Here is a 25,370-nt window from a genome sequence, read left to right on the forward strand (position 1 = left end):
CAAGCTCAAGGCTGAGGCGTGCAGTCGTCATCTGTGTGTTCATCAAGGGGATAGGGGTGAGAGGAAAAGGAGCTCCCTGAGCTGAAGAACAGAGTTTGCAAAAGGAAAAAACAAATTGAGGCTAGCTTGTTATAAATTGCCAAACTTGCTAGTCAAAGCAGTAACTTTCAGGAGAGGCGGGATCAAGGAACTAAATTTCCTTTAAGATGGAGCTTGTGACCTTTGGTACATGATGGTGTGTGTGCCTAGAGCATTGAATCAGATTGATTCAGCAGGTCCCTTTTAAATTGTAAACGATACAGTGCAGTGTATTGACAAGCTACCACTATATACAATGAGCTTGCTTCACTATATATACAAGATTGTCAGCAGTGATAATTTTAAGGATTTTTGACTGTACATTTGAATATGAGTTATGGTTAACTTCAACAGTTTTTTAAATTTTTGATGGGTTCTTCCTTTTAGACCTGTCTGGTAGTTTTCTTCAGTAAATCCTTGTTACTCTCAGTTTGTGTAGTCTTAAGGAGCATGGTGGTATGATAGCCATGCTGCTCTTTTGCTCTGATTTTTCAGGGGGTTTGGTCAGTTGCGGTGCTTAGTGGACTTTCATGTCTGATTAGAAGTATCAGCAAGTTGAAGAGAGTGGACTTACCAACAGGACCTTTTTGTGTGTTTGTTTGAAGTGACCTGTTGCAAACTGACTTTTTATCCTTTTTTGGGGGTGTGGGGTTGTTAGCTTGTGCTCGTTCTGACTTAAAAATAGCCATGAGATGTGAGAGAGAGGTGATAATTACTATGGGGGTGGGGGACAGAGATCGTTGTAAATTATCAGCTACCAGAAAACAAACTGGGATATGTATCTGTTGCATCGTGATAAAAGCTTTTTAAAAATCTAAGCTGCAGCATCTTTTTCCTCTTGTGGCAGGAAGGGTCTTGAAAAATGATTAAAAGCAAGTTTGTGTATTTCAGCTTATTGCAAGCTTTCTAAAGTATTCTTAATGTCTTGCTTCTTGCAGAGACTCCAACCGTCATGTTAAGGTAAAGCAGAAAAGTTCAGTGCTGAACATGCTAAAGAGGTTGGACAAAATAAGGTTCAGAGGTCACAAGAGAGATGAGTTCCTTGATTTAGCAGAGTCTCCAAATGCTTCAGACACTGAATGTGGAGATGAAATCCCAGTGAAAATACCTCGAACATCACCCCGAGACAATGAAGAGTTAAGAGACCCTGTAAGTACTTGGTTTGCTTTAACTATCATTGCATTATATTATATAGTTGTCAGGTGGAAAAATAACAAAAATTAATAGTTCTTTGAAGGTCCTTATGTTTTGGATTTAACACAGGTTTATGGGTTGGTGATAAAGCTAGTAAATAGGCTTCCATTTTGTGGAAAGATCAAAATAATCTCTTAATGTTAGGGTTCGCTGTCCCTGCTACTGCTTTTAGATGTTGTAGGTTGATGGGGGTGTTAACCTGCATTTGGGCTTCTGAATGCTGTCTGGTTTTATTTGTTTTGTTAAGCTATTAACAAACAAGTCTTATGCTTGTTAGCCGAATGAAAGGCTTCTAGATGCATTTTAGTCAGAGAAACTCAGAACTGCTCAAATGCCACTGGCCAGAACTGTAGAAGATAGCAGCATTTTGGGAATAAGATTTTTGATGCCTTCATTAGAGCCTGGAGGGTCACACTATCTTGTTCTTTACTGTGGTGTGGTGTCTAGTGACACTTCCATGTTACAGTGCTGGTTTAACCCCGTGCAGGAGTTGAGCAAGACTCTTCAGCTACTAAAACCTCTTGGTGCTTGTTAGTAGAAGCACCTGAGTGGAACTGCCTTTTTTAAGAGAGTGTTTCAGGAAATGCTAAATACTGGTACAGTTCTGCTTTAACTGTTCAAAAATGGCTGTGGTTCCTTAAGCTTGGACTGCTGGGTACAGTCTAGATTACAATATGGCAATTTACCTGTATTCTAGAATGTGGCCTGGAAGTCAGAACTTGCACTCCAAATAGAGTGTGCTCACTCTTTAGAAACACACCATACCGTTTTTGACCCCAAATATGGTCAGGCTGTTACCTGAAGATCGTGCTTCTAGCAGCACAGAACTTGCTCACTCCTTAGCGGTGTTAGTCTAAAAGATCAACTGTGTAAGCTTTAGGCATCTTCTTTGGGATTGGCAACTTGTATCCCTTTTCATAGCTGTTAGTTTTTTTTAACTTCAGCTGACTTGTATGGCATCACATATGATCTGGCTTATATGCACCTTTTTGCCAGAATTTTTTTTTATGATCATAGAACAAGCCAGTGGTAATGAGAAAGAATTTTTGTGTTGCAAAAAGTCTGTCTTGTATACATATCTTAAAGCTTCTCCTTAGACAAAGAAAGTCTGTTGTATGCCTTTCCTTTGCTCTTTTAATTCCACTGAAGACATCTGTCCCGCGATTTATCAAGATGTATGTATTGTGTGTTCTGAGACTAATCTATGATTCAGCCATTGCATCACAGTATTTTCTGAGGTTTGTCTTAGATAAATAGTGGCTTACATTCATTAAACTTATGGCGTTGTATTAATGTGAGGAGAGTGAGGAATACCCTGTATATCTAGTCAGAACAGCCTTAATGGCCAAGCTAGAGGCTATAGAAAGATCTGTCTTAAAGCCTAGGTATTATTTTCTGTATTTCTGTAGGAGGATAGTAGGTACAAGATGGTATGACCGAAAGTATCACCTGGTAAACCTAAGGTTTTGACTCGTTATAAAGCCTTATTCCTGTGCATCTGTGGTGGTGTTCTCTTTCCTCAAACTGCTGAAGAGCACCGTTGCTTTCTGGCTGATTACATAATGTTAAGTAGGCTGTCCTGATCTAACTCTCTGGAATGTAGTTAAGTTTATATTTCTTTAAAATCTGAGAGAAGGAAAAAAAGAGTAACAATATCAAACTTGTTATTTTGCTCTGCTTGTGATATTAGGGAATTCCAAAGCTGGTATAATATTTGAACAGGGTGAGAACAGCTGCTGTGTTATAGATATTAGAAAAAATAAGCAAATTTGTATGAGGAAGGAGGCCTGAAGTATAAAGGGTAGGTTTCAGATGGGAAGTTTGGGGGATTAGCACTTAGCTCTGACAGACATCTGTCCCCCCTAAGCTCTGCTGCCCATCCATAAAATGAAGGGAGAAGAAATAATCCCCTACCTTGCAGGGGTGCCAAGACTAAAAAAGTAATACTTGTATATTTGAATATAGAAAGTAATGCTTCTATATTTGAGTAAATACTGATATAGTGGCAGAGTTCCCATGAACAGAGAGATTCGGAATTGTGTCTGTTTCCTATTGAGATCATATATTTGAGTTGTGCCTGAATTGGTTTTAATTCAGTGACTGAAATTCAAATCTAAATTGTTTATATGGGGTGGTTTTCTTTTATAGGATCTGTAAGCCATATAAAATTATACTATTATGATTGTGTTGTCAAGGATGAGGAGGAAAATCTAGTCTTGTTGATTTCTTTCTGTTTAATACCTTTAGGGAACTGTTTAAAGCCTGCAAAAATAAATGTGTGTTCTAGTCTTGTGAATACATCACAGTTAGATTGCATGTCTTTCACGAATGAGTGAGCTATCCTGTAAGTCTTTCACTTCTGTTGTTTCACTCTTTCCCTTAAAAGCTGAGTGCAGAACAGTTTAACTGAAATGGCAAGATTGGTGACTTAATACAGAGCAGAGCATAGGCATGCAAGATTTGGGTCCTAGTCTCCTGATCTGCATCTTTAGTACATAGATGTCTTTGCTGCTGCTATCAGCCATTCTCTTGTCAAGGGCTTCATTTCTGCCTCCTCTACTTTTTTTTTTTTGCTTCTCTCTCTCCTTTTTTTTTTTTTTTTTTTTTTTTTTCAGTCTGGTGTATTACCCATTAGCCACTTAAAGATCTTGATCTATTAGAACTGTACAGCATAGTCACATGAATGAAAGGCCCTTCCCTAGCATGTAGGGAGACACTGGGCGTACCTCAAGGATACGTAGCGTACATTGATTTAAAAACCCTTGCTACTTGGTGTTTCTTGGATAGTAAGTGCTTTCTTAGATTTCTGTAGGTACTTGTATACTGTAATTATATCATTGCCTGACAGTTGTGTTGGTTAACAGATGACCTCTTTGCTAAGCATCTCTTTCAGTTCCTGAATGGCTTCGCAGATTTTTTTTTTCCCCCCTCCCTTTCCAGTTTGCCATCTGTTTTTTAACATACGGACATTCAGCACTGTGTGCAGTATTGATACTTCTGTATTATTTTGGCAAAACAACATAATAAAGAAATAGGGGGGAGAGGGGTAGCCACTTCCTATTCCAACTCCCTGAAAGTGAATGTAGTTGTTTGTCTTGTGACATTGGAAATTCATGTTATGTTGCTTGCCCACGATAATTACGTCCCCTTTATTCAGCTCTCTGTTTCCTATTCTGTAGATGCAACATAGATTGCTTTCTGTTAGATCACAGTTCTCGTATGTGGCTATACTTTAAAATGCTTTAAAATGTTGCTCCTGCAGCTTGGTTTGCTAAGAGGCCACATGTTCGAGGAGGAGGAGGTTTCCCTGAAAATCAGTCTTGCTTTGCATTTGCTGGGGCTGGCTTGCCTTGCCTCTTAATAAATTGTGTCATGTCATTTTGTTTTATGAAATTATGTATGCTTAATTTGAAAAATGATTTGTTTTTAAAACAGTGAGAAACTGTTCAGTACTATGTACAAGCAGTATGAATGAACTCTATACAAAGAAGGCTCAAAGTCTCTTTGGGGAAAGGAGAAAAGAACAAATTTGTGTTTAAACCCGTGGAGATCCTGTATTAAACTGTCAGTGAGAATTGCAAATTAAAGCTCTCTTGTACCTGGCATGTTGTACTGAAAGCAGTCTAATCTATTTATACAAGTTCCCTGCCTGTATGCTAGGATTAAATCTGAGTTACTGTGATACAGAAAATATTAAATTAATTGATGTTCCCGCACAGCCTGGCTTTTCCTGAAACTTGTAATTTTAAGCCTTTAACAGTACTGTATCAGTGACCTCATTTACAGTCATTTGAAGGTATAAAGCATGATACTAAGACTACGGTTAAGATATTAAAGTATCTGGCTACCTGGCTAGCACTAGATTTTTTTATTTTTATTTTTAAGTTTGCAAAATACAGCTGTGTTTTAGGAGATTGCCAATATGGGTATGCTTCCCAGAACAGCCATTAAGGATTAACTGTTCATGCAGATGCTTTTGTTCTTTAAAAGTATCATTGGGTTGTTTTTTCCTTTCCTTAAGCCAGGTAAATGCAGCAGCCATGGTGAACCTTTTCTTAATTTTAAATAAGAAAAACTGTCCAGAATGTCATTTGAGAAATTCCAGATAAATAGGACCTGTATAGAACAAGCTCTCTAGTTTGTTGTCTTACTTAAGATTTTTTTTTTTTTTGGCTTTACTCAGATGAATGCCTGTAGAGCTGGTTCTTTTGAAATTATACCTGTTTTCTGTGCTGTGTCGCAGCTGCCGTGACTTGGAGTGTGCTGTCCCCGGGGCTTGGCACGCCACGTCCTCGCTGCTCCCTCTCCCTTGCTTTTGGGGAAGCAGGCTGATAATGAAACCAGCCCTTGGGGATGTTGTTAACAGGCAATGAGGCAGAGTTGGATCAACCAAGCAGATTAGCATCATTGTCATCTATGTGTTGTTTCATTTGTCCTAAACCATTTTTATCAGGTTAATTTTCCAAACTCTTGGAAAGAGAGTGCAGATGTTAGAAGCTTAATTTTATGTATATTTTTTGAAGTGGACCTAATTTCCTAGGATGTAGATATCTGAAGAAAATAATCTAAAACGTATAATACGCTATGGGCATTATTCGTACAATGTGAGGATCTGTGCTGGTAGGGAGGTGCGGGGAGGGACACTGTCTGAAGGAGAATCTCATTAAGTGTGTCAAACTGTTATGTTAGGCAAATTGCAACTAAAATAACTCTCCTTTTTTACCAGTGGTGCACCAATATTTACTGCATTTGAGAACTGCTGCTCTTCAACAGGTTAATTACCAAACTGGAAATGAAATTTTTACTAGGACTGTATGGTGACAATGTTTTTGGTGTTCAGTGCCCAAAAGAACAAAATTCCAGGACTTGCAGGATCTTGCAGGATATTGGGGGGTGTAGAGGGAGCAGCAGAAGCCTCTCAAGTTGAGAGAAGCTGATGTGAAAAGCCTGAACTGCAGATGGGTTTAAAAACACATTTGCGTGTGGATGTGGTTTTTCAGATCCAGAGCTGGATGTGGCTTGAAGCAGGAACTCTGATAGAGGTTTAGAGGCAATCTGTCATCATCAAAAATCCTTCCTTTAATCCCTCTGTCTCTGCCTCTTCACATTCAACTCTCATGGCGTTTTGCTAGCTTCCTAGGCATCATAATCCTGTGCATATTCTTTGTTAAGTAATAGTGATTGCCAACATTTTAAGAGGGCTCCTGGGTCAAATATTGTCAAAGCTAGAGAGACAGAAGGGAATGGAAAAGCAGAATTCGGTGGAAGCCTTTAAGGCTTTTACTGTGAGTCATACAGAAACCAGAAAGGGCATCTACGTAGTATGGTTTAGTTAATCTAATCTGAGTGCCAGCAATATCCTACAAAACAGCAGAAGAAAGAGAAACATTACTCACTTAATGCTGGAATTATTGCAAGATAATTTTTTCTTAACATGTGAGTTGAGCCACTTAGGCTTACTTCAGAGGTACTTTTTTTCATTCAGAGCCAAGAAGTTGACCTCCAGCAAATGTATTGGCCTTATTCCTTATCTTTTTAGCCTGTTAACACCTTTTGGCAGAACAAGATGTGTTGGTGTGGGGGGAAAAAAAAATCTTCCCTGACAAAACCACCACCTGCTTAAAGGCCTCTTACATCCTTTTCCTCTACACACTCAGCTTTCTAAACACTTAATTGCATTGGATCATACCCTACAGTGTCACTAATTTTTACTGATTTTTTTTTTTGTAAATTGAATGCTTTATTATTCATCAAACTTATATGACTGTGTATCTCACTATTCTGGTTAAACTATTTTACTATTAGACAGTACTTGCATTATCTTGACCCTAGTTATAAACAGCAAGTATTCTTAGCAAGCAGCCTAATGTTTTAACTTAGGTTTTTGTTTTTTTTTTTTCTCCTAACATAGAAGGTCACTGTAACCTCTCTGGATTGGTGCAGTTATGGACACATACTGATTTTTAGCCTAACAGCTAACGTCAGACTTCCTGAGTTTAATACTTTAGCGGCTATGCACAATTGGAAACTCTCAAAATGAGTCCATATTGGTATGCCTCCAGTTTTATGTACCTTTTGGTCTTTTCTGCTTCATAAAATGCACATTTGGATATCCTGGGCTTTACTTAACTAATGATTTAATGTCATTGAAGAAGCAGAAGCAGAGCTGATTTGTCATGATGGATTTCTGAAATGTAACCCCTCTTAGGGTGAATACCTTGAGTAACTTCAGTGAGAATGAAAATTTAAATATGCTTATATATTTGCTAGCCCCTTCTTCATGTCCTCCCGCACCTCAGTCTCTGTGTTCCTGTCCTCACCGCTGTGCACAGGGCTGGGAGCACGGGACTGTCTGGGAAGGAGTAGTGTGTCTGTGGCAGTAAGGCTGAAGTATCCGAGCACGTGGTATCTAACCGCTAGCTGATATGCAAAGCTAGTGAGTGTTCCTGATGGGTGCGACATCTTTCTCTTTCACCTGTATGCGACTTGTTTGTTTTCACAGTGGCAATGCTTCTTTAGACAGCTCCCTGTGAGCTCCTGCACGCTGGGAGCAGAGGTTGCCCCCGTTGTCCCTCTTCTCCGAATGTGGAGCTCCGCGCTGGCGCAGTCTGACTCCCCGGCAATGGGCGCAGGGGAGGAAGGACAGCTTACCTCTGCCTCGTGTGTTTAGCTACCTATTGTATGAAACTCACTTAAATCATAGAAAGTTGTGCTTAATGTCTGGGCAGCAATCTGTATTTTTATAACCCTTTGCCTGTCTGTAGAGTGCGTTGTAAGGGTGCTGCTGTTTGACTTCTGTCGCGCCTTCCTCTGGGCTTCTCAGAGCGTCTGATAACAAGTGATAACACTAAATCTTGCAGCAGCTCCGTAACCGAGTAAAATATGATCCGGCTTTATAGATAAGAAACAAACACAGAGGTTAATTGCCATCCTGTGCTCGTCTAAAAATACACAGCTGACACTCTGCTTTTCAGCAGTGGCTTAAGCAGTTGTAAACAGCATGTCTTACTGCACCTCCTGGGCCAGAAGCATGTGCGGATGGGAGATCGGGGCGCTGTGCGGAGGAGCTCCCCGGCGAGGGCTGCCGCGGGCCCTCTCCCCGTCCGCCGTGGCTTGGCACAGAGATGTTCGTGCTAGCCCCAAAACGGGCTGCTCACGGCGGCGGCTTGTCACCGGGGCTGGCCAGCGTTGGCAGCCTGCTGCGTGGGTGTGCTGCTGTGCTGCTTTCGGGACGGGAAATAGCATCTGCTTGGCACTGTGTTCAGCAAGCCCAGGTGGGGAGACGGTGCCAGGTAAATGTCATGCAGTAAATGCTTATTGGGTGCTAATTTGCCTGGATAGACAAGTCTGAAGGCTTAAACTCAGCAGCTGTTCAGCTTGAGCAAGAAAACAGATGTTTAATGGATATCTCCACACTGCTTTATTTAAAAAGTGCAAATCTTTCCCAGCAGTGAAAGTACTCTGCTGTCAGTGAGCTTGCTGTACATCCTTCCTAGAATGTTGAAAATGTCTTTTAATTAACTCTCATGTAAATTAGCTGAGTTTATGTATGTATGTAATTCAAATTGTCATGTTTAAGTGTATGTAAGCTGACTTTTGAAAGCAACACAGTTCCTGTGTGCTTTCAGAGATAAGGAAGGGCGGTGGAGAGGATGGCAACAACAACAAAAAATCCCTTTTTGTCATAAGATTATTTCCTAGATGTAAGCTTTTGTAATCTAGCACTTAAGTTTTGAGTGTAAGCTTTTGGAGAAGTTCCTAGATTTCTCACTGGCCAGCTGTTCATAACTAGTTGGGACCACGTGCAGCACCTAAATAACCGTTACCAAAGAGATGCCCTCACCCAGCCCTTCCCCTGCTTTTTGAAAATACACGCTTTATGGAAAATAGCTCACCTACCTTCTGCTGCGTACATTCTTTTTTTTTTTTTTCCCCCCCATGCTCACTTTGTGGAGGTGACAGTGGTCACTACTGTTGTGATGAGGCATGCCGTTCTTCATTTCTTGTATTTTGCCGTATTTTGAGTGCCAAGTTCATGCGGGGGGTGCTGTTGGTGACGATAATAAATCAGTCTAGACACGCAGTTTCCTGTCTCCCCCTCCCTCAGCCTTCCAGGATGATCCTTTGGGCACCAACTTGAGCAGAACAAGCAGGCTTCCTTGCTCTCATCTTTCTTGCACAAAGACTGCAATCTTCAGAATTACACACTGTATAAACTGATATTAAGGTATACAATATGTGTTTCCTAATACGTCAGTGAAATACAGAAAAATCTTTCTTTTGCTAGCTTCACAGTTTTGTGTAAAATGTTGCATTGACCATTGAACGGGGGGAGGAAAGGGCTTGTATACATGTGCCTTTAAATCAGCAGGAGAAAGGTTAAATGATCATGCAGCAGAACTGGTAAGGGGATTATTTATTTATTTATCTATTTATTTATTTTGCTTTCTAAACTCCCTGAGGTCTGCGCAAATGCATTCTGTAAACCTGTGCAGGAGAGTTCCTGTGGATTTGATTAGCTTTCGTTGATTCATTTTGGTAATTTAATGCTGAATAAGAGGCATGGTGAGTTGTTGATGCTTGCACGTTCTTCACATGGATGTTTGCTGCTACAGAAGTAAATTGATGTATATGAATGACAAAAAAGAAAAAAAGTGCCTCTGAGCTGTCAGTGTGTTCTGGCTTTCTTGTAGGCTGGTCCAGGGACCATCATCATGGCTTCAGGAGTCCAGGATTTTAACAGAACGGAGTCTGACAGACTGAATGAGATCAAAGGGCACCTGGAAATAGCCTTACTGGAGAAACACTTTTTGCGTAAGTATAAAATAGTGCTCTATGAACTGGAATGGCTTAAGTCTATTGAAATAAGACCGAGAGTATGTTCTCTAAACCTGCAAAAGTTGGCACTTGAGTTCTGAGGTGTGTTTGATGCATGGATAACACATATGGGCTGACATTTCTCTAGAAGTAGCTTTAAAGGCATTTCCAAGGTAACTGGGTGACTTAATTTTTTTTTTCTGTGCTACAATTCCTTACTATGCACTTCACTACATGGCAGAAGCTGCTTATTTGAAATCTTAATGTTGACATCTCTATGTTATCATGGAATTAATTAAATCCTTCATGGTGGTTAAAGTGGGTGTTTTTGTCTGGTAGTAATTGTGAGAAATAAGGGACTACTAAAGAGGCAACCAATTCATTTCCTTGGCAGCTGTTCTAACAAGTAATGCATCTTAAAATACCTTTTTAACAGTATGGGAAATACAGATAATCAAAGAGTATTTGTAGATTTCAAGAGTACTTGATTTTTATATATATGTGTGTGTGTGTGTGTGTGTGTGTGTGTATGAAAGTATTGTTCATAGCTAGAGGCACTCATAAGGTTTTTGAGATTGTATTTTGGCAGGTCTGAGCTACTGACTTGCAAGACAGGATAGCTGAATCAAACCCAGCGAAAATGGAAGACAAACATTCCTTTAATTTGACAGAAGAAAATCTCTATAATAAATCAACTAGAGTTATTGCTCAATTGCTTCCCTAAATGGTCATTGTAACAGGTTATTTTTGAATTTAAGAATATGAAGGTTGTTTTTATGTGATCAAAGCTTGTCAAATGTTTTCTTAGGGGTAAAAATAATAATATAGTATAGTTATTGACTGGAATCTGTAATCTAGTAATAATAATTTAAGGCTTGTGTTTTGTCTTCAGCATATTCTCAAGCACTTGGAATTAATCTTCTGTGACACATCTATCCTTTTGCAATATTTCTTCCTTCTCTGTGTGTGGAAGGTACTCAGCTAGAATTTATAGTGAACATATCTGCTGATACCTGGAAGAAGTGTCATGACTGGTATATAAAGCAAAAAGTAGATGCTCTGTTTGGCTTGCCTTGTTGCTTTTAGTAATTTACTTGACTTCTTTATTTAACTGTGCGGTACAAAGTTACCATATACTCCTTACATCCCCAGAGATGCTATTGTTACTAAGTTGGCTTTTTTTAGACTAGATGGGACCTTTGTGATCTCCTAATGTAATGAGATGTGTAACAGAAACAGTAGGACTTCCCAGAATTGATTTCTAGCTTGAACTAATTTAAGAAAAAAACAAAAAAACCCCACAGTGTATGGTTCTCAAACATTTCCATTGCTGGTGAATCCTCTTCCAGTCCTTCATATGTGGTTAAAGTGACTACTTGTGGCATGCATTTTTGTGAATAATTTCGTTCTTTGGTTTCATGCTGTAGTTTGAAAACCATCTAATCAATCATTTTACCACCTTCAGCTGAATCTTTTTCTTTTGCACAGACCTTTATCACAAACTGTAAGATTAGTGGTAACGAAGCTCCCCGTTCCTGCTGCTGAGGAGGCAGCGCGTATGAACTTTGAGCAGATGGTTTAGAGGTTCAGGCCCATACGGGTTGTTCGGATGGGTGATGTGGGTCAGCCTGACTCCAGCCTGTGCTGCTATCAAGAGCTCTTTTGCTTTGCCATAGCTGCAGTGGTGGACTTGTCCTGGCTAGCTGGTTGCAACTTTCTACGTACAAGAGAAAGAATGGTGAACTGGTAGAGAAAATAAGCACAATTAAGCCCTTTCCTTACTCCCCCCTTCAAAATTTTGGGCTAAAATATGTAGCTGTGCTTATCAGTTGGAGTGAAGTAGGAGCTCAGTTTTTGGGTATGATTTCTGTATTCTCTAATTCTCTTCCTTCTTCTCTCTTAATATTTTTTTGATACTAGAAATATTTCTTTTTTTTTCCCTCCTAAAAGGGAACTGATGGTGAACAGAAGCATTCTTAAAATGTACTTTTTTCTATGTTAATTTGCGCTTGGAAGAAAGTCTATTTTTCTTCCTAAATCATAATTTCTTCCTAAGTGCTCCAATAGATGTTTTTTAAAGAAGACTAGTCACTCAGCTGTATTTGCATACTACTTTCTTTTAAACATAGAATTCCTTAAAGACATCTTTCTAGAATTGTATTTTCATATAACTAAGTGTTTGCTACCTCCTCCTATTCCATTTCCTCCAATTAGGTGTACAGAAATCAAAGCAGTTGCTAATGAGCGTGGGAAATATTTAAAGTTCCATGGATTTGCTTTTTAACATAGCAGTTTTCTAATCACTGTCAGCCTGATCCTCTACGTTTCTTTCTGCCTCTTCTATACCTCTTATCTATAGGTACATTTTATAATATAGCCAGGAGGTCGAAGAAGGAGAGATTTCCTCCCAACTGTATAATATGTATAGTGTACATGTACACTACAGTACAACTGCAAATCAGTATCAGTTTACTGCTGCAAGTGTCTGGCTACAGGAATGGCAAACTGTTAGTCTTCTCCAAACTCCATTCAGTCTTTAGGCACAAGTAAAAAGTGCAGTTTGGCTCTGTAGTGTTTTCAGTAAAACACCTCCACTCCTAACTGTACACTCCAAAAGCAATAGAGGAAGTCTAGGGCGAATAGTCACTGGAGACAAAAGCAGGTGTCTGCAGAGGGAGAATATCTCATCTAAGAGGACAGATGAATTTCATCTGTAGTGAAGAGTCGGTCTAAAAACCTGGAGAGGTGAAGATGGAGACGAATTGCTTAGCACATTGCATAGCTGTAAATGCAAATAAAATGTGTCTGGAAATGTGTGAGGATTTTAAACTTCAGATTGACAAGAGGATGAGGTACGAGAAAGAAGGGATCTTAGGTAATGACATATTAAACAAGGGAGTAGATTCTCTGACTTTTCCAGCTAAAAGGGTTAAAGGCGCTTTCCTGCCTGTACAGAAAAATCTGTGTAATCTAATGGGTCCCTCTGAGTTGTATTATAGGAATGTTAAAAATGTGTGTTGAATATAGTGAGACTGGAATATTGGAGTAGAGGTTTACTGAATTAGTTTTGTAGAATAATGTTTGAATGCCAACTGATTGAAAAGTGCAAAGCATTTAATCTGCTGGAAACTCTGAATGGAAGTGTATGAAAACTGTCTTTGTTTTGGAGCTGTAGCCATCAGAATTCTCCACTGGTAAAGGACTTTGCATTCCTGCAATATTTTATTTTTATTTTTTATTTTTATTTTTTTAATGCATGGGAACACTACCTTGATGCTAACTGAGAGTTCAGATTTGGATGGTAGCTACTGAATTGGAACAACTGGATTGATATGCTAAGGCCAGTAGTGTTTTTTAAAAATTGCCTATGCATAGTTCATGATATTTGTCCTCCTGGGTCATATGTCACTTGATACAGTTGAACAAGTAAGTGAACAGCTATTATCCTATACACCATGCTGTATGACAGCTAACTTCCAGTGCTTTGGCTCAGAAATCTGATTGTATCTAAACAGCAAACAAACTTGCTGCTCTTGCATTTGAAAGACAAAACAACAGGCGATACCCTTCTGGTTTTTTTGCCTCCTTGCAGGAAATTTTCTTCTTGTGTTACAGTTCGTGACTGGTTGTGGAGGACAGTTCTGCAGCTAACCTGATAATAGCTGATATCAGCACTCCGGTCCCCATGCTGCCAGTGTGTTTTGTGGGCATGCATGCATCCTACAACTTACATGGAGTGTTCACTAATTCTCATTCAAGACTGTTTAAGGCTTTTGCAATGTTAATTTTAGCAGGTCAGGGAAGAGGAGGTGGTGGTAGCAGCAGCTAAAAGTAAACAAACCAGGTGACTGTTAGAGAAGAGGGTTAGTCATGAACTGGTAAATTGAAGGAACTCTGCATGAGGATGAGGAGCTTTAGGAGGCAGTAAAGTCCTCTCCCACAAGGGTTTTTCATTCCAACCCTGTACAACAGAGACTCTAGGGACTTACAAAAATCGTAACTGAAAATAGCAGTTCTGTAATAGCCTTAAAAAAAAAATCAGCACTATGCTTCTTTCCCATTAAATTTTCTGAGCTTCTCTCCCTTATGCAATTTATTCATTCTCATACACCTTTTCTCTGACTTCTGGTGTGGTTTTTTTTGGGGTGGGGTGGGGTGGTGGTGTATAAATGACCCAATGATCCTTTAAGATAGGAGCTAACTAACAGAATACTGACGTTATGAAAATAGAGCTCTAGAAAATCATGTGTGACCTTCAGGCAGATCTGGGCTGCTAGAAAGTGGCGTAGCTTGGAGGCAAAGTGTGTGGTGGTGGTTGTGACCAGCAAAAACCTCTGCTGCAAGGTCCTGTTCTGTACAAAAATGCTCGTAACTCCTGGAACAGCCAAGCCAGGTGTGTGCAACAGATGGACTATAAAGCTGAGCCAGAGTCCAACTACCAGCTATGTCAGAAAACCCTTTCTGTAAATTCCTTCTAATAGGAGGGCCAAACAGCAGCTGCAGTAGCAGAGCTAGAGGAGAATAGATGAGGAAATAGTGTTAAAGCATTAGTTTTGCTATCTTCTTACTGACCTGGCAGCCTGTAGTCACCTTGGGTTCAGAAATCTTGATGCAAAGTAAAGAGTTGATTTAAGTGGCAGGTGAAGCCCTGTAACAGAGTAAGTAGTTGCTGTGTAAATATGAGCTAGCCAAACACCAGCTGTGGGCTAGGGTAGCTGGTGCTTGCTAAATGTCAGGGCTGAGAGCAGCTGGGTCTTTCTCCCTCTCCAAGCGGTGTTGCAGCTCTTACCTTCTTTGTGAGCAGCTGACAGTGGTATCCTGGCACCATCCTGGAGCAGCCCCAAGCAATAAAGGGATGTCATTTCCCAGGGCTTTCTACAAAGTATGTGGCCTGCAAAGTGCCTGTCAGCCTCTTCCCTTTCCCAGGCCTGCATTAAAGCACAGTCAATTCTGGCCCAGAGATGCTGTCACTGCAGCACAGGCTCCTAGATCATGTTGACCTGGTGAACGCCGCAGCTGATAGCACCACCACGGCAGCGACGCTTATGCTGAATTTCTCATGTCCTTTCCTCCTTCCCCATAAGCCTTGTTTCTTTCTCCTTAAAATTCTGGAGTCCTGGATGGTGACAGGAGGATTCCTGGGAGATCTGCAGGTGTCCTTGACGCTAGTGGAGTTCCTCTGGCTTGGACTGTACCTATGTGTGGTGTCTTTTGGGGCATCTTCTTGAACAGAGAAGCCATAGGAAAAAGAAAAAGTTCGGGCTCTGCTGCAGAGCCAGCTGTTCACCAGAGCCTCTAACACTTTCTTCTGCATTAAAAAAATGTGTTTAAATATTTTCTGAGTCTGACTTCTGACTGAGAGGCTTCTCACAAAACTAAGGAAAGTTTCTTAGGAGGTGTAGGAAAGGTTCTACTTATACCTGGACTTGCTTGTAAAGTGTTAACAATGTATGCAGGCTTTTGCTCTGTCTTTTGAGGAAACTTTTGGTAAGAGAATGAGAGTGGGATATATTAATGTAAAATAATTAGCAATTAAAGCATATAGCTACTGAAGAGTTATGTCAGTCAGGGGTACACAAAGATGAATCTAAAAGGATACTTTCATTTCCTTTAAGTGGTCCTCCTGCAAGAAGATTATCCACCAAAACCATTTCAAACTGCACTTGGGCCCAAAGCTTTCTCTGGTAAAGGTCCCACAGTCTTTGCAGTTTAACTGTTCTGCCTTCTCAAAAGTGAGCCTAGCATGTTGTGTGGAAGGTGGTTTCTGGTTCGTGGTCCAGGTGGGCATTTGTCCTGAGATCTGATGCCCACTGTATATTGAGTCCATGTCTAGCCTTCCTAGACAAAAAAAAAAAAAAAAAAAAAACCAACCAAACAAAAAAAAAAAAAACCCTCTGGCTCCTTTTTCCTGGAAACATATTTGGAAGAGGAGATCATGAGCAGGTTAGAGCACTTGCCTGGGATTTAAGGGGCCTCAGTTCAGACTGAGGAGGACTCAGACCTGCATTTCTCATTTCCGAGGACAGTGCTCTAACTGGTGGAGAATGAGTTGCGCTCTTGCCGCCCTCAGCTTTTCCTTCATCTCCAGGAGTCCTGAGACCAGGGAAAGGACTGGGTGCGACTCCAGCCCAGTGATGGCAGCAGGACGGAGTCCTGGGCTAGTCCTTGTTCCAGGGCTGGCTTGTGAAATCTGCATTAGTCACTGGACAAAAGGTATAGATGGTAGTTGCGTGAAGATGCCAGAACCCTGGAGGGCCCAACGCGGGAGAGCCGTGTGCTGAGCATACTGCCTCTTCATGGGGCGTATTAATGCAAGTGCAGCACGGCACTGACAAATGTGTATTGTTTCTGGTTCTGCAGTAATGAATGCCGCCCATGCATTGTGTTATGTAGATGCAGTGTGTTCTTGATTTTTGTCTTTCTGGGAGCCCAGCTTGGCTTTGTGAGTTGTGGTGCTGGAGTGGGTTTGAAAGCTAAGGGTGCCAGTGGGCAGCCTTGCCATGCCCCCTGTGTGCCAGCGGCCAGAGATTTGCGCAGCTGCATGGGGAACCTGCCCTTCTGTGCTTGTCTCAATAATACAAACCATGGAGGAGTCTGCTGCTATTCCTGAGCCAGGCGTTGAAGTGTTTATAGTCTATTTCACTACTGCCAAAAACATGAAGTGAAAACAGTTCCTGTGCTAATGACAGAATTTTTCAGCTCCTTTCATTCTGGATGAGTTCTGCAACTCTTCCGGCATTTTTATGCTCTGAAGATTCTGGAGATTCGTGGAGGAGCAGTACTTCTCATGACTCTTAAGCTTGTAAAAAGAGTCTCTACCAATAGAAACTTTCCACTAGAGAAGAATCTGCCACAGTAAGGTGTGAATTTTTAAGATAGTTTGCACATTTTCAGGAAACCTTTTAATTTAAAGCTTTTCTGTGAATAAGGAGGAATGATCCGGTATCTTCCTGCTATTTTTCGTGTCTCTAAAGGAGCCAAATTTCTGTTTTTATTTATAAAGGATTTGATGTTTAGACCTAGTGAAATTAAGTTACAAGATGAGCTTGTGTGACTGAGTGAATAGGTTTTGTGACAAATGGTATTTAAAGAAGATCTAAATTTTCTTTCCCCTAAAGATCTGTGTATAGATTCAGTGCTTCAGCTCACATGTAAACACTCTTAACACCTCCATCTAATATGGGAAAGCTGGTTTCAATACTTTGAATTCAAAAAAGATAAAACAAAAGATATCTTTTTAAAGACAAAAACCTTTCATGCGTCTCTGAAAATCATCCAGGAAAGTAAAAACCCAATTGCTAAATAATTCTTTGTAGCTTTGCATGTGCATGCATGTTATATTTTAAACCTGCACACATACCCTTTGTGTATTAGGTTACAGTGGAAAAAGGTACATTAGGGAAGGGGGAAAAGGCATCTTGTTCAACAGCAGTTCACATCTTCCAAGAGGAAGGATATACCTGTGAATGAGAGAATTTGGATATTTCTCAATGTGTTAAAATTAAAAAAGAAAAAAAAAAAAGCTACATGAATATGTAAGTTTACCGGGCAGGGAAGAGAATATGGTATAAATGCTTGGCCATTGTGTTAAAGTTACATTTATAACCTCTCCCTTAGGTCAGAGCGGACTCGCTTTCATTTTAACTGGCCTGGTTGCGCAGCAGAAGTTGCAGACAGGTATGCCTGGAAGCTCACGTCGAAGGCCTGAGTGCGTGGGCAGATTCAGGCAAATGTAGGGTAACTCTACTTGTGCTCTGGACAGGTAGGGGAGTGTCTGGCTTTAGACACTGCTATGCATATTAGCCTAAACTGTGCACGTATTGCATCTCCAGGAGACAGGGAAACATTGTCTAAACTAATTTGGCCACCAGCCTCTGGACTGGTTTGTCCCCTGCTGGCTCAGTGCAGGAGGACTTGTTGTGTAGGTCTTTATGCCTGACCACACTGACGTACCTTCTGTACAGGGATCTAAACTGCCACTTCATTGTTTTTTTTATTTTCTTCCCTTCTTATATTAAATTCATTTGTTTTCAGCTGGCTTTTTCCTCTTTATAATCAAGCACTCCTTTTCTGTTCTCAGTTCAGAGTCTTAGTGTACTAGCTTTGTCTTCAGAGAAGAACTTATGTGAGGCCCTGAGCTTAGCTCTGAAACACATGTAAGAGCAAGTTTCAAGTAAAGTTGGTCCTGGCCTTCCCCACTGACAAGTCGATTTGGGCATCCTGGTATTCAGTGTCCTGTTATGAACCCCAGCCTGGATGCTAATCTCTTTTCTAGGCATTTTGTCTCTGACATCACGTTGTTGTCTCTGAGCAGGCATCTCAGTGTAGGAGTAAATAATATTCTGCATGTGTCCCTTCTGGAGTTGGGCTTTCCCCCCTCATGCCTTTTACTGCCAGAGTATGAGAGCAGCACCTTGCAAAATAACCCATCTCCTCAATTTCTGCCCTGGAGAATTATTACTTTGCAGGAAAGGGAGGTTTTTTTCCTCTGTATCTTCATCCCTCTTACTGTAGAGGGACTGAAGCCCAGGTGTCTTGTCTGTGATCTTTCATCACACTGAAAATAAGCAAACTGAAGCTTTGTACGCATCTGTAGTTAACGTAGACTAGATACCTGGTTTAACTCAGCATGATGCATTCACTATTCTTTGGTTGAAACTTGGTATCTTTCAGGAAAGTTCTGTGAAAGGCAATGAATTATGTTATTGCAAGATTTTTTTTCGTCTGGTTAGAACTTTAAGAATATTTGGAAAGACCAGGTATTGTCGGGACCAGAAGTGCTGTAGAAAATGTTTTCATATGCTGACATCTCCAGCGCCCAAGGTAAAACAATGAGGGCAAGTTCATGGTAACTGTGCATTTGTTGTTTCTGTGTAAATAAGGTTACTTTTTCCAAAATGTTTTTAGATTTGTATAGAAAAAAATCATCTCTACCCTTCTTGAGTTATTTATCTTAAGACTTCTGGCCTTTTGTCTAAAGACTTTGTAGAACAAAGGGAAAGTTGCAGTATTAGGGAACCTATGAACTATTTTTCAAAGTTTCTGTAGAGAATACCGTGCTCTGACACAAACGGGAAGCTCAGTGGAATTTTGCCTATGATGGGAATGATCTAGTTTTACTATTTCTATATGTAGCCAGGCCTGTTGAGGCACTACGGGGATAATGTTTGTGAGGGAAGAAGAGGACTCTCTGAATGAAAACCTGGAGTGGTGGGAAGGGTCGGGGGTAAGATCCTCCATATACAAGCATGTGCATATAAGTTGATCCTGTTATAAAGCTTAAAATCTTATTTTCAAGCCATACCTTAGCCAAATACATAAATAGAGATGAATCTAAGCCTGAAAAGTGAAGAAGGTAAACAAGTGTTTCTGTAGCTTTGATCAGACAGGCTTTTGAGCACAGAAAAAGCTTTTTCATGCAGATAATCCCATTGAGTTAAATATCTTGGGCTGAGAGTATGTATGCATCCACAGAAGGGTAGCATTTTGGAAGGGCATGGAGAAAGGCAGGATTAGGGTTTATGTTCAATACAAAATAGTTTAACTTCCTGGGAAGTAAATAGAAGTTTCCCTTGTGACTTTTCGATTTTCATCGATTCCTCTCATAACTAAAACCATCAGGGCAGCCCGGAGATTGTTGTGTTCTGACAGTGACAGGTAAGTATGACTATTGGGATTTCAGACAAAAGTTTTGTGCTAGTACTTTAGTATTTTAGCAAGCATTTCTTTCCTGTTAGCTTTCTGGGTAAAATCATTTTGTTGTGGTGGTTGACAGAAGAACAGGACAGTGAAAGCTAAATAAAGCTGTATTATCTAGGAAGTAGAAGGGTATCCTTTGACCCAAAGTTAAGTTTGAATTGCAAGTATGGATACATTAAAGAACATACCCCTGCCCACGTGTCTGTTGGAAGGGTCTTTGTTTGACCCTGTTCTGTTGTAGTTCGGAAAAAGGTGCACTTGTGTGACGCTAAAATAAAGCGTAGCATTGACCATAACATTGGAAATCTAAGTCTTCCCTTACCTGAGAAATCTTTTACAGTAACATAATGAAGGACCATTGAAAATACTATATTTAAATGTTAAGTAACTCATCAGTTGTTAGTGTAACTGTTGTTTTGCACATACCATGGTAATGCCATCCTAATTCTTTCTAACCTCACCTACTCAGGCACTGTGAAGGAGCAGGAATGGTGAGAGAGGAGACTTAGACCAGTTTACACAAAGGAATAGATTTTGTCAAATAAAATTAGCTTTTAAATTGAGTCTACCTTGTCACATGAAGTAGAAGATGATTTTACATGAAGCTGTATGTTACTGAGGTGAGGAAAATAGTTCCGCTAAGAAGTAGGACGGTCATTCAGGCTCAGCCTTCTCTCCAGTGTAAGTGTAACTGCATTGCTTCTGAATCAGAGTTGGCTTATTTCCCAGCAGCGTGGAGAGAGTTCACTCTGCTCCCTCTATAAGTTCCTGTAGGCGTACGCTAAGAGACTGAAAAAGTGGTCTCCAAAAGTTATGCTCATTGTAAATAATGGAGCAGGAGCTCAACTTTTGAAAAGACAAAAATAGGCATAGCAGAATGACAGAAACAAAAAGATAAAAAGAGGGATTGTTTAACTGCAAACTTGTGTTAGGTTTTCTTTTAGGCAGACAGGCATGACTGTTTCTGAACGTGACAGGTCACTTCTTCATTTTGATGTGTGCAGATAAACCAGACTGAACTGGAGAAAGGTTATGGAGAGCTTTCTCTTCAAATGCCAGAGGTGGAGTCTGTTTTCCATGTTTAACCCTTTCATTTCTCCACTCTAACTAAAATGCCTATGTAAAACTGAGTAGGAGGAAGGAAAGGTATACACTAGATAAACAAACATAGTTGATCTTTAATGTCTCCTGTACGCTTTTCTGGCATTCTTGACACCTACATCCCTATTAGTAAGAAGGGGGAAAGGGGTTTTCTGTGTGAAAGACTCAAACAGGAAGCCTGACCACAGGGGAAAACCATTCAACTGACAAAGCAAGGTGCTTTCAGTTGTGAAAAGTAAACAAAATGAAGAGTTTTTCCTCCAGTCTTCCAGTTTTGCTGACTTTTTTTTCTTTCTTATCTCATTAGCTTTTGAATGTCACTCTGCCCCTCCCCCCCTCCCATATTTTAGACTGGTCAGGATAAAGAATATCTTCAAATGTTTTTACCATTATTTTTTTTCTACGCTTCACCCATACTTAAGTTGAGCAAACCTCGGCTGAAGGTAAAGTATTTCAGGATAAGTGTTCTAGAAGAATGTGAAAAGAAGATTTGGGGGAAGGAGGAGTAAGTTCATTAAGGATTGGTTGTATAGCTGAATGTGTGCAGGTAATGCATTTTGATCCCTGTGTAGTAGATCATGCAAGATGGTGGTGTGATTTTTTTTTTTTTTGAGCACCAAGGTTTTTTTAGACTTGCTGATGATTTGGGTTTTTCGATATAAGGGTTTCTTTGTCCACCTGAGACTCACCACTGAATAGATAGATGTTGAATGATACAAAAAGATGCTGGGCTGTCTTGACTCTGGAGTACCTGGCAGCTCACCAATCAGAATTGTATTAAATGCATGTGACATTTGAGGTTGAAGCATATCAATAAGACATTTGCTTTAAATATGGTTTGGTATTCTGAGATTTGCATCCCTAACCTAACCATCTCTGTGACAAAATTTAACTCTTGCCATGACAAATTTCATTACTGCATTTACTACTAAAGGTTACATGGGTGAATCTGGGCCCTTAGATGGCTCTTTGCATTCTAAATAGTTAACGCTTTCATTGGAACCTTGAACTGTGCTCTTAGAATGAGGAAATTGTTGGAAATAGTTTTATATAAAACTTTTGGTGATGCTGTAATGTTGCATGCTGTTGCAGTCTTTTTGATGTGTTTCCTTAGCACAATGGTAGCTGGCAGAGAAAGTTCCTGAACTGCAAATAGGTGGTGGTTGGCAGAGTATTGTGACAAGTCTCTCTCTTCTTGTGCCTGTCAAAGAGTACCTGTTCCTGACTGTTGTCAAACAGGATACTGCATTCAGTGGCTTTTTAATTTGGTTCAGTATAGCTTCTAAATGTTCTTATGCAACACGTAGCCTCCTGAATGTTGCTTCACAAAAAATAGAATAGAAGAAAATGACCCTCATCTTTGTGTCCACGTTGTCATGAAGAACAACCTCTCAGTTAGCCAAAATCTGAAAGTTTCTGCCTTCAGTTTAACAGCACATCACCCCCTCCCTCAACTTTTTATAAAAAACTAAATGACATGATGTGGGATCAGTCAACATACAACATACTTCACCAAAACAAATTCTGAGGAAACGCTTGGCAAAAGAAGGATCAGCGATTCTGAAACCCATCATTATGCCTTGCCAACTCAGTCATGGCTTTCCTTATTTAAAGGAAATAGAAACAAAAATCTAGAGGAGCAGCATAGGTTGGTTTCAGTCTGCTGCTGTGCAGAGATAGCACTGAAAATATAAATAGATGATGGACTTAAAAGGACAAAATCATGTGCATTCTCTCTTTGCAGCAAAGACAGTGAGGGCGGCATTTGGAAAAAAACCTTGAAGAACTCATGTTTAGAATTGGGTCAGTTTACAGTATTGTACTGAGTCATCTTACTAATAGTATCTGGTATTGTAATAGTAGGCAGGAATTTGTAAAGCTGTGACCAGATAATGCCACAATCAGGCAGCAGCTTCTGTCCTCTTCCCATTGTTGCTGCTGTCCATCTGCTGGAGATTACTCTCCAGTTCACTTGGCCAGTTCCAGCAGAAGAGCTATGAAGGGCAAAAAGGTCCATATCCATCTTGGAATTGACTGCCTGACCACGCAAGACAAAGGAAGGGTAAGACAATAGAACCTGGAGTTCGGGAGAGTTGAGGAGGGAGGTTTTTAGGTACTTCTAGCCTGCCTTAGAACGATAGTCCTTCTAACCACATAAGCTTCCTTCTTCCCATGTAAAGTGTAAAAGTCCAGGCATGAAAGAGGACGTGAACTTGGGGTGACTTAAAGGAGAAAGGAGAGCTAATGAAGAAAGTGGAGCTGCTAGAGCGATGGTTTAGGCAAGCCCTTTTCTTTCGCAAGCATCTGGCATGCAAAGAAGTAGAATCTCTTGCAGTGTCTGGAATCAGAAGTTATTGTTTTATTTGATGTCTTTTGGACAGATCTGTGGCAATTTTTTGGCAGTCTCTGTGGCTCACAGGTCATTGCTGGAAAAGACATAAGCCTGGAGGAGGGAAGGTAGGGCTTCGAAGAACAGGTAATGGTACACAATTAATCTATATCCAGTTATAGCTAGGAGTTGCAAACATGCCTGTCTCCAGAAGAGAACATCAGTTACAAGATAACTATAAACAGAAAAAATAAGTCAGGGATTTTTTGTGGATCTTTCCTCTATCTTCCTGGTGGTCAAAGTTCATTGTCTGTATGCTTGCTTTATGACAAATGGTGGAGCAGTTCGTGCCATTTACAGCACTACCATTTACTACTGGTGTTTAGAATAAAAAATAAAAGTTCCTCAGTATCTGTGATGACAAAAATATGTGTATTTACAGATGTCTGACATTCTGTCAGTAATGTCATACAGTTGGTCTGTTTGGGCCAAACTTAAAATATTCCCTTGTTGCAGGAGTCTGGCAAGAGTAGAATCTGCTTGTTGCTGGAAAAAACTTCCAACATCTGGCTCCATCGGGGCTGCTGACAAAATCCAGTTTGACAGTTTGTGGTTGGGATTTAATGTGTTTAGTACCAATTAGGCAGCATGCTTGAACTGTAGTCGTGTTCAGAGGGTTATAGGGAGATTTGCCATAATTAACATAGATGTAGAAGAGTCATTTCTGTCTTGTTAAGTAGTGGTGTTTCCCCATGAAAATATGAGAGGATGTATGTACACTTTTTGGTATTGTTAGTTTTTAACTTGGTCTCCTTAGATTTAACACTAAACTGATCTGGTAACTACAAACAGCAGTCTACAGTCTGTACCCTAGCTGTGCTCCAAAAGAAATCTTTTTTTTTTTTTTTTTTTTTGTCCCACTAGGGGATTTTGCAGCATACCTGTAGACCTACAAAGGAAAACTGCTATGTAAATTAGCTAGTAAGAGACTCCATAATCCACCTCCAATCCCTGTCTTAAGAGAAACATCTGCTTTACTGCACATGCAGCATCGAATTAGAAATCCAACTTACTGTCATGCCTTCCCAGTCTAATGTAGCATCCTTCTTTTCTACGTATTATTCAGATGCTGTTCTCAGTCTCACTTGAACCAATATTTTATTGTTTAACAATTTTTTTAGCAAAACATTTCTTACAATAATAAGCTTGCTTATTTTGAGGAGAAAAATGAAATTTTTCAGTTGCTCTGGTGGTTGATGACATATGCCTAAATGATTACTGCATTGCAATAAAACTCTAGATATCTTGTCTTTCGACAATAAGATGATAGTGGCTAAACTTTTCGAAACATTAAATTTTAAAATCTAGATAAGCAATTCTTAGACTGTGAGTACAACAGTTATTACAGCTAGTGGGGGATAAAATGACATAGATATACTGAAGTAGCTAATTTTTTTTTCTAGCTTCTGTGATATGTTGCTAGTGCTGATCTTTCCTATGGGGTCAACTATACTAGGGTTTACTGTGTGACAGTATGCAGGATAATGTAGTTTTAAAGTCATTATTGTCTTGTCTGGAGCACTTTTAAACCTTATTTTTAAAAGTCCTGTAGCATCCAGATGTTGCCTACATTTCTGTGTTTTCTATTTTGTTTAGGGAGTTTCTAAAGCACTTTTATGGGGTCACACTAGATTTGGCAGATAAGGCTTGTATTGTATTAATTAAGTGGATATGCAGGTTCAGTGAAGTCAGGCTCTGGGCCTCTCAATATTTTGTTATTTCTTGCCTGTCAGGAGATAGAGAGCTATGATAGGCAGGCCTAGGAGGGAAATTGGAGGAGGAGATTAATCTTGGACCTGAGGTTTGACCTCTTATGCCTGCCTTTGCTGGGGAGAGACTGCCTATCTAGGATCAAATCGCAGGAGCGCTCCATTCTCATCATCAAGAAGGATACACGTCTGTAAAGCTCAACAGATAGATGCTGCACTAAGATCTCCATGGTGAAATGTTCTTATGGGCTCTTCTTGAGGTTTCATGACCTCTGCTGTTTGTAGCCAACTTTGGACATTTTGCAAGGGGAATCCTTGGGTCTAGAGAAATGTCCTTTTCATAAATTCAGTTCAGTTTAACCAAATCATAGATTATCTCAGAG

General features: G+C 40.1%; 1 protein-coding gene across 1 annotated transcript in view; it reads left to right on the forward strand.

Moving 5' to 3' along the window:
• Positions 1–1,008: 1,008 nt before the first annotated feature.
• The window catches only part of GRAMD4 (GRAM domain containing 4), a 57,060-nt gene continuing 32,698 nt past the window's right edge, over positions 1,009–25,370 (forward strand). Inside the window, exons 1-2 of the mRNA XM_026083447.1 lie at positions 1,009–1,227; positions 9,966–10,086. Coding sequence (XP_025939232.1) covers positions 1,066–1,227; positions 9,966–10,086 — 283 coding nt within the window. The 5' untranslated portion in view covers positions 1,009–1,065. The remainder of the gene's footprint in view (positions 1,228–9,965; positions 10,087–25,370) is intronic.

This window comes from Apteryx rowi, unplaced genomic scaffold (assembly GCF_003343035.1).
Source record: "Apteryx rowi isolate R43461 unplaced genomic scaffold, aptRow1 scaffold_600, whole genome shotgun sequence".
Lineage (NCBI taxonomy): Eukaryota > Metazoa > Chordata > Aves > Apterygiformes > Apterygidae > Apteryx > Apteryx rowi.